The sequence below is a fragment of the Silene latifolia genome, chromosome 7 (assembly GCF_048544455.1).
Source record: "Silene latifolia isolate original U9 population chromosome 7, ASM4854445v1, whole genome shotgun sequence".
Classification (NCBI taxonomy): domain Eukaryota; kingdom Viridiplantae; phylum Streptophyta; class Magnoliopsida; order Caryophyllales; family Caryophyllaceae; genus Silene; species Silene latifolia.
Window position 1 is genome coordinate 82452981 of NC_133532.1, and position 14759 is coordinate 82467739.

The following is a 14759-nucleotide window of genomic DNA, read 5'->3' on the forward strand; positions in this document are numbered from 1 at the left end:
AGATTACCAACGAACGATAACAACGTTGCGGTTCTGACTTCACAGCCAGAGCCTAGCTCTAGAACAGACGCAGGAAGTGTTGCGCCTCTTCCTGAGGACGCAGCAGATGCTGCGCCTGTTTTGGGTTGGCTTCTGTCCCTGAATTCTTTCTCGCTTTGACGTAGCTCCTAATTACGGTTTACCTCTTATCTGACGTATTTTCATATTTTTTAATCTCTTTTTATTTTCCTTTTCTCTTCTTCTTCGAAATCCCGTCTTTGAGCGTGCTTTTGACGTAGATCAGATAAAGCCTTATAATCTTTTGTAATTTTTATTATTGTAATTCATTTATTCGTAATTATGTTTTATGCATGATTTAATTGTATGGCATTCATATGTAATGAATCTAACTTCCAACTTCGACCAAATTGTTTGCTAAATTGTTTGTTAACCGACATAGTTTAATTTCACATGCTAGGATGAATCCATGTTTGTTGCATTGCATGCATTACATCGACGACATATCAAATACGAACGACTTCCCTAATCATTAGTAGAAGCCGCTATCGAGGCGGACGGGATTAGGTGTTCGAATAAAAGAGCTTCCTAATACGTACCCTCACCCCTTACTCAGTTATCTCTGGACATCCGTGTCCATTGGCATCTTCGAGAGTCATTCTAGACATAGAATGCTAAGGGTAACGAGTTCTTAGTGTTCATGTCACTATTTTGTGTCTTGACATGGCACGAGGTATTCGAACGGTTCCAATTTTCCATAAAAATTGGTGGCGACTCCACAAATGCGGACTTATTCAACCTTTCACCGGTTTCAATGCCTCACAAATCGGTAGCGGCCCATGACGTGCTTTGGCAAACCAAGGTTCCGTGGGAGAAGTGTCGCCGCCTCGAAACCAACGCGCGGGTGGCTCATGTCCACAGAAGTACTTGATTGTTTTTACTGAAACAACTATAGTTATTTTTAGTTTTATTTTCGCAACTTCATATTTTTTTTATATGACAAATATATTAATCTTTTTTATACATAGGCTCGTCATATAGGTCGGGCTTGTGGGTTACATGTTTGGCCATTTCTTTAATTGATTAGTTATTATATAACGGTTTTTCTAACCTATGTCCATTAGGCATAGGATAGAAAAACCAAAAAGGAAAGAAATAAATGATATTTGTATGGAAAATTGCAATATCAACTACTTTTACTTTGATTTACAAGAAAATACATTTATTACTTTCTATTTTGAGTTTCTAATCCTATGCCTAGTGGGCATAAGTTAGAAAAAACCATTATATAAACGTGATAAGTACTGGCTATATTTACATGATAATCATCATCATTTTAGTAATTAATCATATTGTAAAATTATGCTTTAAAGCTAAGATCAATTTCTTTTATTTCAAAATTTTGAAAATTTAGATTATTTTTTGAGTGGGGTTATTTGGGGTGATTTGGGCGTCGGGGTTGTTCACAACGCAACAAAAATACAACCAACGAAAGCCACCTAATGAAAACTTAAAGTAAATAAAGCAATACGATCTTTTAGAGGTATTATAATTATAATTTTTTAATTCCAAATCAAGGTTGGCAAAAATAAGGCAGAAAAACTTTAGGGTTTGATTATAAAAGCCAGCCCCCCATCCCACATTCCCACCCACTCTTGAGTTTTCACAGGTCACCCCCATCAATATCAAACCCCATTTTCCCCCATTTTACTTTTCTCACTCCTAATTATTCATCCACACAACAATACTATTGTGTAGTTAAACAGGAAAAAAAAAAGAGAAAAAATAATTAAAAAAAAAAGAAAAGAAAAGTGGCGGACTCAAAGACAAAGAAGAAGCAAGGGTTCTGGGACTGCGGACTATTTGGAGAGAGAAAAAGAGCCGTTGAAGAGAGAGAAGAAGAAGAAGAGTTAGAGTTAGAGTTAGAGAAGAAGAAGAAGAAGATGCAGACGAGTGGGTCCCAGTCAGAGTCGCAGAAGATGGAAATGGTAGCAGCGGGAGTTGGTAATATGAGTTTTAATATAGGAGACACAACAGATGAAGAAGTATCAATGTCAGCACTATCAACATTTAGAGCTAAAGAAGAAGAGATCGAAAGGAAGAAGATGGAAGTTAGAGAGAGAGTTCAAGCTCAACTTGGTCGCGTTGAAGAAGAAACTAAACGGCTTGCCTTAATTCGCGGGGTACCTTTTCCTTTTCCCCTTTTTTAATTTACAGTTTTATGTATTTTAATCAAACCTATGAAATGATTTGTTCCGTTAGTTTTCGAGTTGTCTTACCGACTTCAATTTGATGCCGTTTGCTTCTATTGTTGTTGTTGTTGTTGGTATATGTTTGTCCGATTGTCCGTTACTTTTCGGGTTTTCTAGTTTGGAAAATACTACTCCGAATACATTAGGACAAAACTCAATTAACCTTATTTGTTGTAATTTTATGCATGTTTTGTTGGCTCAATGTTGTTGATCTGTGATTTGTGTGTCTTGAGATGCATCTTAATTTTCTCTACCTTGGAAATAAGGTTTTGACTGGGTTCCGTTTCATCTTAATTTAGCGCGTTTTAATCTAAATATGCATTAGGCAACATGACAGTATTTTTTTTTAAAATGGTTTTGGTTGGTATTGTCTTGAGGAAAAGGGAACTTGGTTAGTTGAAGATGTTCACCTAACGTCTGATATTGGGAATTCCTTTGGTGTTTTATGAATCTTTTACTAGTATTTGGTAAGAGATAGAATAAGTTATAAATGACAAATTTGGCAGTCAAGTTGACAAGCTCTTTCCCAGGTGTTTCGGCCACCTAATTTCTATAGTCGAAACAACTTCATTTGTTATTGTTATTAATCAACTAAATGCTCCAGTGTAACACTGTTTGGGGTGAATCATTTGTCAACAAATATACTGATGATGCGCATTAGATGTAACTAATTGGATCCTTTAGACAATATGGTAGCGCTATTCTATGTAAACAAATACAGTACACTCAACATAGTTATAGGTTAGTTTAATGAGACGGTCTTATGAGTTTTTGTGAATACAACACCCTTATCAGCTTTCTATTCTCTTCATTTTGATTGCTGGTTTTAAAATGTCTTCTTCAAATACTTCTTACAATTCGTTTACCCTTTCTTGAAATGTTTAGGAGCTGGAGTCTTTGGCCAATCCAATGAGGAAGGATGTTGCTCAAGTTTGTAAAAGGATTGATATAATTAAAAAAGAGCTCAAACCTCTCGGAACAACCGTCCAGAAGAAGGTACCCTTTCAGTTTTTGTAACAAAAATTTCCGTGCATACGTTGTTAGGAAACCCAGTTTCTCAACTTGCTCTACTGACTATTACCAAATTTAAGGCAACAATTAATAATTATGTCTTGCAATTTTTATATGCTAGACCGTCTTGCAAGATTATGAGATCGCTGCGTTATTATAACTAATCTTCTTTATCGCCATAAACGTTGTGCCTTCCAGGAAAGGGAGTACAAGGAAGCACTTGATGCATTCAATGAAAAGAACAAAGAGAAAGTACAGCTCATAAACAAATTAGTAGAGGTAAATAGCATTCATCTAAAAGTTGGGTTGCTGTCATTTCCTTTATAAATATGGGTTCAGTACAATATATTGACAACTGTTTCTTTTTCCGAGCAGCTGGTAGGTGAAAGTGAGAGGTTGAGGATGAAAAAGTTGGAAGAGTTGAGCAAGAGTATTGAATCCCTTCACTGATGAAATAACTCGAGGAAAACTTGTTCATAGATTGTCAGGTTTGTGTGGTGTAATTTAATTTCAACTCCCCTCTTTTTTTTTTTTTTTTTTTTTTTTTTTTTTTTTTTGTCTTGTGTTTATATCTAGGGGTGCCGAGGATTTGGTGTATTCTATGTACCCTTCTTTTTTGTTTCTCCTATTCGATTAGATCCTAATGCAATATCTGCTGATCTAGGAAAGTTGAAAGGGTAATATATATCCCAACTAGACAGGTTTGTAACTTATAACTGTATTCTGACTCAGAAGTTTCGCCTTAAGCTTAATTTCTGCGTCAGCCCTTTTGTTAATGCTATCAACATTCAGATTCTTTTGGTTTGTAACTCAATATTATTCTAAGTCGAATGTTTTTGTTTGATTTCCCTAGAGTCCCATTTCGATTGATTTGTTTTTATTTTTTGGTTGCCTTTTGAATGCCAGTACTTTGCTTTGTAAGTACAGATTGCTTGGTTGTGACTCCTTCATTTGGATCAATAATTGGCATTTGTCATATGCATGTCTCTATATGCAGCAAAGTTTAGGTGTCATTTATTGTTACAACGGTGTGGAAGAGTGAGAGTGAAACTTGATAATCTCTTTACAGTCAGGTTTTCGTTGGCTTGGATTCCTTCCCTTTCTTTTTCCAGATGATACTCGGTACTCATTTATTAAGGACGTTCCTTGTTTAAGGATAGATAATTAACTTACGTACCGTTCTGTATTCTTAGCTATTCCCTTCATTTCCCTATTAGATGTTATGCTTGATTTTTTGCGGTCTCTAAAATGACACTTTGACCCTATCTTTTCAAGTATTTGTGGTAAAATGATACTCCCTCCATTTCCATAATGTGTTTATCTTTGGTTTTGGCTCAAAGGCAAAGGAAAGTGGAGGGGACCAATTATTTGATGATAAGTTGATCAAATTGAGCGTATGATTAAATTGTTCATCAAAAACATTTCTAAAATATAAAGGTAAATAAGTGATTGAGATTCAAGACACTCTTGAATGAAATAGGTAAAAAAAAAGGTTGAAACGAAGGGAGTAAAATACCACGGTTTGAGACATGGCAAATGAATTTTAGTGCCAATGATTTAGTGTGACTGTTATACCTTATTATCTTTGGTTTTTAAAGCCAACTGAGAATGTTAAACATTCAAATTTATTTGAACTTGATACTATCGAGCTTTACGTTTTGAAATTGTTTAGAAAAGGTAGTTGCTTTCTATAACTGTCCCTGGATTTAAAATTCCATGCCAAACATCCACTAGCCTGCCACCAATGTAATCTGAAACAAATACTTTTTCCCATTAATTTCAAAGAATGTATCGCGCTGCATACCTCACTATGAATAAAAATGGTAAATAAATAATTGGCTGATAATTGCTCTCGCAAGACACATTAAGCACTTGATCCTAATATTTTCGTTATTAGCTTTGAACCTTTGTTTTTAGGAAAACGTTGTCTCAAACTCAATTATTTTACCTCCTATAGTCTTGAAAATTATCTATCTGGCTTGAAGAGTCTTTTATGTAATACTCTTAATAAAGTAAAGCTAAAATCCTCGTTTTACTTAATCATTATGGCGCAAACGTATGCAGTTAAACATATCATTGTCTTATATTCGTAATAAAGTAGAGCTAGAACCTTCGAATTCTTCAATCTAATTCAAAAGGGTCCTGCTATATATCGTCGACAATTTACTAATTATCGTCGACATTTAATGTAAATTTCCAAGTTTGTCCTCCATAACATAACTCCATTTCCGTCTCACTAAAACACGACTCAATTTCCGTCTCACTTAAACACAAGTCAATTTCCGTCTCACTAAAATCTCTCCAACAAAAAAAAAAAGACGGTTTTTAAAAAAAAAACAAAAAAGCGGGATTTGTAATTAACAACAAGAACGAGAACGATTTTAACAACGATTTCAACAATGAAGCTAGTAATGAGGTGAGTTTACGATTTAGTTTTGTCTAAAATTTATGTTTTATTATCGATTGATTCCCGAATTAGAATAGATGCCTTGATTGTAGACGGAATTATGATAGATTTCTTGACGGAATTAGTTGAAAATGCAATAGAAAAAAAAAAAAAAAAATACATGAAATGGGCTGGACGAAGAAATTTTTCGTCCAAACCCAGGCCTGGACGAAAAATTCCTTCGTCCAGATGGGCTTGACGAAAGAATTTTTCGTCAGTGTCAAATGCAGACGAAAAATTCCTTCGTCCAAGGCCCATACTGGACGAAGGAATTTTTCGTCCAGACCCAGACCTGGACGAAAAATTTCTTCGTCCAGGGCCCATTTCGTGTATTTTTTTTTTTTCCCGTCTTATATATATATTTTTTAATTTTTTCCGACTCGTTTTGTATAAAATAATTAATTATCGTCTTTCTATTATATATTTTTTATTTTTTCCGACTCGTTTTGTATAAAATAATTAATTACCGTCTTTGTATTATATTTTTTTTTTATTTTTTATTTTTTCCGACTCGTTTTGTATAAAATAATTAAAATAATTAATTACCGTCTTTGTATTATATTTTTTATTTTTTCCGACTCGTTTTGTATAAAATAATTAATTAGTATTAACTAATTTATCGAAATGCGTGCGCAGGTGAATAACGATGGCGACGGTATTGATTACTCAGATCATTTTACGACTACCAGATTATTTTCATCAAGTATGGAAGCGTTTAATTGGGCATTTGAGATCGGACTTAGACTCGGGTTTGGTATAAAAAGAGCAAGCAACAAGAGAGTTGGTCGTAACACGAATTTGAAACAAGATTATTTTGTTTGTCGGATGGGAGGGAGAGGTCTCGTAAATAAGGATGCCGACTCTTTAATGAGGGCTAACACGGTTACCGCATGGTGCAAATGCAAATTTCAAATGAAAGCTGTTGAAATACAAGAGAATAAGTGGAAGCTTGTCATGAGATCCGGGTTTCATAATCATCCTTTAACGTTGTACTGTGACAGCGACAGATACTTTGCAAAGTTTGATGAAGAGGAGTTGGCTTATATCGACGCCCGAGTTAGAACTCACGTTAGACCGGCTATTATTAGTGCGGGTTTGCATCAGCGGAATCCGGAAAAGTCAAGACCTAATCGGCGACAAATCTACAATCGTTCTCAGAAAGTAAGGGCCGAGGAAAGAGATGGGAGAAACCCGGCACAACAGATGCTAGCACTTACGGTTCAGCATAAGTACGTTCATTATTGGGTCACTGATCAGGAGACTGATGAGCTAACCCACGTGTTCATGGCTCATCCAGAAGCCGTTGAGATGTTTCGATCATACTATTATGTGGTCCTAATCGATTCCACGTACAAGACAAACTTATACCGTCTTCCGCTTGTTGAGATGGTTGGAGTCACACCCGTCGGGAAGAGCTTTGTGATCGTGTATGCTCTTGTGACGCATGAGTCCGAGGATGGATATCGGTGGGTCTTACAGAAACTGAAGGCCCTTCTCAATGATGTCGTTCAACCTAATGCTATTGTTACTGATTGCGAGCAAGGTTTGTTGAACTCGATTCCCACTGTTTTTCCGGATTCGTCTCACTTGCTATGTCTTTGGCATATATATGCTAACGTGGAGACGAAAGCACTTTCTCTCACGGGTCGGGATAGTTGGGCTAAGTTCATAACTTGTAACTTGTTTCAAGCGGTTGTCGAGGCGAAGACCGAAGATAAGTTTAATGTGGCGTGGGCCAATTTGGCAAGGCAATGGGCGGGAGTGGCGGCTTATATTGAGAGTCAATGGTTCCCGCACGTGGAGAAATGGGCCAAGTATAGAACGAACAAGATAACTCATTTTGAGAACACTTCTACATCCCGGGTTGAGTCGACTCATGCGAATTTGAAGAGATGGTTGAATAGCGCGAAACTGGCCATTGATAGCATCTGGATTCGTTTTCATTCTTTGATGGAAACGCAACATGTTGAGATCCGACACTCGTTGGAGTTATCTAGATCGAGACGGTTGACGGGGATTCATCGATTATTTTTCAGACTTTCTCATAAAATATCAAAGAATACCATCATTGAATTGCGTGAAGAATTCGAAAGAGGTTCCTAGAAACGGATCTCGGGTCCCTGTTGATGTGTTACATGTATTTTGGAGGAAGTTGGAGTACGATGGTTCCGAGGCAATGCCGGCTTGTGACGATGATCGATTGGAGGAGTTATTCGATGAAATTCGGAATGCAGATCCGAGTATGAGATCATCCATGTTCGATGCCCTTTACTCTCAGATACATCCGGATGAGGAGGATGTAAACGAGTCTCGGGTGAACGAGAACCCTAGAGGACGTCCGAGTAGGAGAACTCGTAGAGAACCGTCCGCCGTTGAGCATGCACGAGTTCGGGTTCGATTAGGCAGAGCTACGCCCCAAAGAAACTCGTCTTCCCAACGAACTCCGTCTAGTACCCCCCGTTCCACTCCGACGGTTCCTGTTACTCCGTCTACTACTCCCCGTTCCACTCCGACGGTTCATTTTACTCCGTCTACTACCCCCCGATCCACTCAAACGGGTCCCGGCACACCGTCTACCACTGCTACCACGAGTACGGGGAGTTTCAGCACATCGCATTGCGCACCTCTAGAGGCAAACTACACTATTGGTTAGATTTGAATTATAACGGTTAGATTTGAATTATAACGGTTATTTTGTATTGTAACGGTGGGACATCAAAATCGTCAGGTGTAGGAGGAGCATCATGGTGGTCGGGATCAATGATCAACGGGTGAGAATTACCATTATACCAATCCTCGTAATCTGGCGCCGTCTCCCCCGAGAAACTAACTGGTCTCGATCTACGAGAAAGGTGAACCAAGTGATCCTCCAAGCAATCCCAAAAATGATCGGCCACCGCCCCGACACTAACCTCGTACCCTATCCCCGAAGCAGGACGATGCGCTACCGTTCTCATAATGGAATTGGGTATTATCTGCACATACCCAAACTGACGTAAACACCGATCGGGCTGGTATGGCTCGGCTATGTCCATGAAATGAACACAACCGGCAAACAGAGTACGAGGATGATACTCCTCCTGACGCGGCCCATACGGATCCCACCTAATGGAAGCATAAGTAAGCCCATCTAACACCCTCAGATACTCCAACAATTTCTCCGCATTTTGAGCGAAGGGATCAACGAATCTCCAAGAACACGACCGAGGCTGAGTAGGGTCAATTACCGAAGGTGGACTGGGTCTGAACATAGGAAAATACTCATAGATCCACGATTGCAACAAAGTCAAGCAACCACCAATAGTCTTCACACCAGCACGTGAAGCCACACCCAACTGTCGGTACATGAAGGCTAGTGCACCGGCTCCCCAAGCGTAGTGGTGTACAGAATCAGTATCAGTCACTAAGGGAAACAACTGAGGACGTATCATATCACCTGATTTGTCGACAAAAAGTGTCGACCCGAACACCGCAGCCAAAAACCCCTGAGCATAAACAACATCACAACCAGCTAGCGCCATGTCACAAACTGCATCTACCAATATACCCCCACTCTTGTAAATAGGGGCCTTCTTAGTAGGGTTTAACGGCAACCTCAACTCGTTTTGTGACTTCACAAAGAAGCCACAAACATACATAAGGGGATCCGCTAACATCCCGTCCGCAGTCTCCACCTTACAACAATCACCATCTACCCGAACACCTAAGATCTGCGCAACATCGTGAAGGAGTATGGACATCTCCCCAAAAGGCATGTGAAAACTGTTGGTGTCAGGTTGTCATCTCTCAACGAAAGCATAAATAAGGGGCATGTTAAAATGCTCGGCCATGGAATCTGTAAGGTGAGAAAGACCACTACCGTCATAAATAGTCCGAACAGCCAAAGATAGTCGCCATCAACTCAACAACCTCGTCTTACCAAACCGGTGGTAACCCGTCAAAACTGGTCGACCGACCTCATTAGGAGTCGGCCATAAGGTGTTGGCAATGTGGCCCCCAAAGCTGGGAATCACGTGGGGAAACATCGGACCACCAAGAACACGATCGGAAATCAACCAAGAGACATCCTTACCCGACTTCTTCTTCTTCTCGGAGCCACGACACTACTAGAACTACCATCCGACATCCGCTGAAAATGCCCCTCCTCATCCCGTCTACGGGGCACCCTACACACTCGCTCCTCCTCCTCCTCACCTATCTCATCACCAGACCGAACCACCTCCTCCAACTCCTCTGCAGTCCACGACTGGGTACTACCATCTCCAGCCTCAGACTCAAACTGGAGCCCCTTTCGAGCTCGAATGTGACGGTCTTTTCCTCCACCGGCCATCTATTCAAAAAATAACAAAAACGCATTGATTAGTTAAATTAATAAAACAAAAGAAATTATAAAAATAAGTTTAAGTAAATTAAAAAAATTAAAATACAACGAACTATCCCCGAACGGGGTTTATTAGTAATAATTAATTATTTTTTTACGAAAATAAAACAACATGGAAAAATAAATTTTAAAAAATTTAATAAATAAAATAAATAAATTTACAACGAATTCGGCACGGACGGGGTTTATTATTAATAATTTATTATTTTTTAACGATAACAAAACAAGACGGAAAAATAAGTTAAAAAAAAAACAATCGAGAAATTAAAAAAAAAAACGAAAAAAAAAAACACAAAACTGGGCTTGGACGAAGAACATTTTCGTCCAGATCCAGGCCCAGACGAAAATGTTCTTCGTCCAGTGTGGGTAAGATTTTTTTTTTTTTTTTTTTTTTCGTTTTTTTTGGCAATTTCGGGTTTTTTTTTTTTTTTGCAAAACACGACTAAATCCGATACAAATCAAGACATCTACCCTAATTCCGTCTACAATAAATGCATCTATCCTAATTCCGTCACAAATATACAAACTAAGAAAATACTCAAAAAAAAAAAAATTAATAACAATCACATACCTTGTTGAATGTTTGAATTTGATGACGGAAATTATGTGGTTGAAACGGTTTTTTGTTGTTATGTGTGTCGGGTTTTTTTTAAAAATTTTGATGTGTGAAAGGTTGATTTTTGGAGAATATGAAAAATATAAGGGGGGTGTGAGGGAGGGGTAGTTTAGGAAGTTCATTAAAATTGTCGACGATAATTAGTAAATTGTCGACGATCTTTAGCAGCTAGGATTTAAAAACATAGGGATGAAGATGACTCGAACATGGGAGGACTTGATTGAGAAGATGGTAGAATATGGATTGAAATGACTTGGATCGGCATAAGTCGATTGATTTGAAACAAAAAAACTTTATATACCTACACGAAATAACGCAAACTGCAAATGAGCAGATTCTAAATGACCCAAACTAAATCAAATCAAACTAACTAGTATAGTGAACCACGAGTAATTACTCGTATCTAAATTAGTCGTTGAACTCCGATTGTAAATTTTAAGAGTCTTACGACTCTACTTTTTTTTTTTTTGATAAAGTAAGAAAACTAGATTGATTATTCAGAGTAAGACAAACTTATCTCATCCTTTCGAATAAGTGAAGTAAGTTGAAGCGACCGACTTTCAAACCACCTCGAAAGAGTTGGACGTGAATGTCTAATAGAAGCCATAAAGTCAGCAAACTTGTTGCTTCACGAAAGCAATGTTTAATTATCACTTTATCGAAAAAATGAAGGTCAAATTTCATATGCTTGATGACACTAAAAATTTCTCAAGGAATTTGCCAAATAATACGAATTGAGTTAATAACACATAAGTTATCACATTTTAAAGCGAGAGTTTCTGCAACAAGAATACTATTTGATTCGCACTTTTTTGTTAGACCATCCTTAACCATGAGCCATTCTCTTCCTCATCCTACTCTCTCTTATCACTTCTTAATCATACACCTCATTATTTCTCAACTTTTCAATTTTACACCTCCAACAATAATTTACACTTATTCCTCATCACTCTCTTTCATTATTTATCTCTCTTACTTTAACATACCCCACACATTTTTTACATTAAAAATATATTTTCGCAACTTGCTCGGGTTTTCAACTCGATAATTTATTGACTTCGGTTTTATGATAGAAAAAAGGTAAGACGTATTTTTTCTTTAAAAAACAATATATTTTCCAAGACAACTTTTTCGTCAGTTTTATTTATGTGTTATCAGTTGTTAGTTATCAATGTAATCGTTTTTATCAATGTTATTCAATTTATCCCACAAATTACGAATCTTAAACGTCCATAACAAAACGATATCTAATAAAGTAAAGAAAATCAAAGAAAGAAGAGAAGGAAAAGTATGTGAGTATATGTCAAATATTACTGCCTATTTGTAGAGGAAAAAAAATAGGAATTAGAGTGTAATTATTTTTTTTAAAAAAATAATTAGATATTAAGTTTTGGCAAAAATAAGTTAAAAATTTGAAAAAAGAAACAAATATATCTTCTCTCTCCCCCGATAACTTCACAAATACTATCCTACAACAAGTTGTATATTAGCATTATACAACTGGTTCAAGCCAACTCAATATTTAAAAAAAATAAAAGAAAAAAATCTAAACCTACAAAAATCAAACGTTAAACCTCTCACACTTCTCTTAAAGAAAGCAATTGCTCTCCTATTCATCCTAATTGGAAAATGTTTAGCAATTGATAATACCATTAAGAAGAAAAAATGCTTCTAACAATATTTTGACGTAAAATTCGACATCATTTGTATATTGACATGTATTTTATAGGCATATTCTGAAATTTCGAGTTTTGTATGATTCATTCTGAGCTTTTGAGTAAACTTCTTGAGCTCTGTAATTTTTGTAACCTTGTATTTTTTTGAGTTTACAAGTAAAGGTTTCGAGCTTTTTAAGATATATTCCGAGCTTGCGAGTAACTTTTCCGAGTTATGTAAGAAACTTTACGAACTCTGTAAGAAACTTTATGAGCTTACAAACAAAGTTTTCGAGTTTCGTATGTATCAAAGCGCAATGTTGTGAGTTATTAATAAATCTAAGTTCAAACAAACTTGACTTCGTGGATCGGCTATAAATTATTATTTATGGAATCTGTTTTAGGAAAAAAAATCCTAACTTACATAATAATTCAAAAAAACGTAAAGATTCCGAGCTTTTATGATATATTCCGAGCTAGTAAACAAATTTTCCGAGCTTTGTAAGAAATATTCCGCATAAAGTTCTAGAACCGCGTAAATTTGATATATCTTCCGCCTTAGAAGCTTTGTCCACCACATATTGTAATTATGGATTAAATCTTTGATTTTTTTAGAGATGGAGAATTAAAGTAGTTGAAAAAATGATATTGAGGGAGAAGATGATTGAGTAATTAGAGAAGCAGTTAGAAAAATATGGAGAGGAGTTACGTTGAATTTGTTTTATACTCCGTAGGTTACAACAATTATAAGGAGGAAAAGACTAAAGTACCCTTAGTTGTATAAAAACATTATACAACCGGTGGTATAGTCTATTAACTGCCATAACTTTGCTTTACTCTCTTTCTTGTTGCCTATTTCCACTCACTCACAAAGTCATTATTTTAAGGGAAGTACTAGGGCGACACCGGGTGTTACCGAATTTCGGTAACACCCTAATTAAAAAAACAGAAAATAGAAAAAATAATAAAGTAGTTTTCGTTTTTGCGCCAACATAGTAGGGTAAGAGCGTAATTCATAATCTTTTATTATATTAATCAAATATACTAATTAAAATTAATCTATATCTAATATAATATACAATAAAATAATCTTATAATTACATATCATAACAAACTATTCTTTATTTTCATCACTGTATCATCACTATATCCTACAAAGTACATTGCTATGCAGCTATGCTATCAATCTTACGGCCATTGTTCCCCTACATGTCTTGATCTCTACATCTTCTTTTAATAGTTTCAATATATGTATGAGATTGGTCTTTCTAAGGGAAGAATTGACCAAACAATTAGTTCATCGTCAATTCTGCAATTTTGTCCATTGATGCCAAATTGATTGGATGAATTTGTCAAAGCGAATAAAAAACAAGCATAAAAAATTGTGAAGTTTAAAGATTATTTGCCATTGAATATTATTGTTACAAATAATTAATTAATGTATAGTTCCTAATTTACCCTTTAATCCTAATTAGTTTGAAATTCGAATTTTGATTGAGTGAAAGCAAAATACCTTAGTAATTTATAATAATACCCCGGGTGTCGCTCAATTTGAGTAACACCCGGTGTCGCCATCTCATTTTCCTTATTTTAATTAACTTACGCAGTGCGTTGTGTTCCTTGATTTGTCGCTGAACGAAGCATTCCGCTAAAAGTTGAGGATAGTTCCTCATGATTGGAGAAGTATGCGCAGCCTTCCGCTAAAAATCGCTAAGCCTCATACGCATGGTTGTGGACGCTCTTACTAACAAAACGACTTTACCTTTATGATCTTTTATAGAATATCTTAAAACAGCTTTATTTCTATCTATTTTAGATCCGTCAAAATTTAGCTTTAGAAAACCGTTTATAGGTTTCTTCCAACAAATTTCTTTCTTACTAGAAGTTTTTCTTACTAACTCGTCTTTCTCGTGATTGATAAGACCTTTTATATATAGTGTCAGTCCAAATTCCAAATCTTAATCCTAATACCAAATGAGAGAATAAGTTGCCGATATTGAAATCAACATTGCTCTATGGTCCTAGCAAAGGAGTCAACATCCTCTCCATTTTCTAAAAAGAAATGGAGGTCATTTCCTATTAACGGCTCAAATTGCATCTTGGCAATATCGGACGGTTTTACATTTATGCATAAAAATAAAGGATTAATAGTGTTTAAAGACGTAAATATTATTTAATGGATTTATGAGAGGAAATGAAAGAAAGAAATGGAGAGAATCTTAATCAAAGATGCTAGGAATACACGGGGTGTACAAGGGCTTTGTACACTGACTAGTAATAATGCGACACATGTCAAGACCAATAAAGATTCCATTTTTTGTTTGGAGGGAAACTATGAGGGAAATTTTTACAAGTTTGGAGGGAGATTTTGGGTTAGGAGGGTAAGTTGGAGGGAAAGTTT

The 14759-nt window shown here is 36.4% G+C and overlaps 2 protein-coding genes across 2 annotated transcripts; both read left to right on the forward strand.

Moving 5' to 3' along the window:
- Window positions 1-1635: 1635 nt before the first annotated feature.
- Window positions 1636-4104, forward strand: LOC141592336 (uncharacterized). Its single transcript, XM_074412951.1, has 4 exons — window positions 1636-2180; window positions 3135-3245; window positions 3459-3539; window positions 3636-4104. The coding sequence occupies exons 1-4, from the start codon at window positions 1941-1943 to the stop codon at window positions 3708-3710; spliced, it is 507 nt and encodes a 168-aa protein (XP_074269052.1). The 5' UTR covers window positions 1636-1940; the 3' UTR covers window positions 3711-4104.
- Window positions 4105-6330: 2226 nt separating this feature from the next.
- LOC141590295 (protein FAR1-RELATED SEQUENCE 5-like) lies at window positions 6331-7809 on the forward strand. Its single transcript, XM_074410895.1, has one exon. The coding sequence runs from the start codon at window positions 6331-6333 to the stop codon at window positions 7807-7809; it is 1479 nt and encodes a 492-aa protein (XP_074266996.1).
- Window positions 7810-14759: the final 6950 nt, after the last annotated feature.

What these genes read in the sequence shown, in the direction of transcription:
- LOC141592336 (XM_074412951.1), top strand. Translation starts at nt 1,941, where the DNA reads ATGCAGACGAGTGGGTCCCAGTCAGAGTCGCAGAAGATGGAAATGGTA. An exon ending in GGCTTGCCTTAATTCGCGGG is followed by an intron (nt 2,181 to 3,134) that starts GTACCTTTTCCT and finishes TGAAATGTTTAG; the next exon opens with GAGCTGGAGTCTTTGGCCAA. An exon ending in GAACAACCGTCCAGAAGAAG is followed by an intron (nt 3,246 to 3,458) that starts GTACCCTTTCAG and finishes TGTGCCTTCCAG; the next exon opens with GAAAGGGAGTACAAGGAAGC.
- LOC141590295 (XM_074410895.1), top strand. Translation starts at nt 6,331, where the DNA reads ATGCGTGCGCAGGTGAATAACGATGGCGACGGTATTGATTACTCAGAT.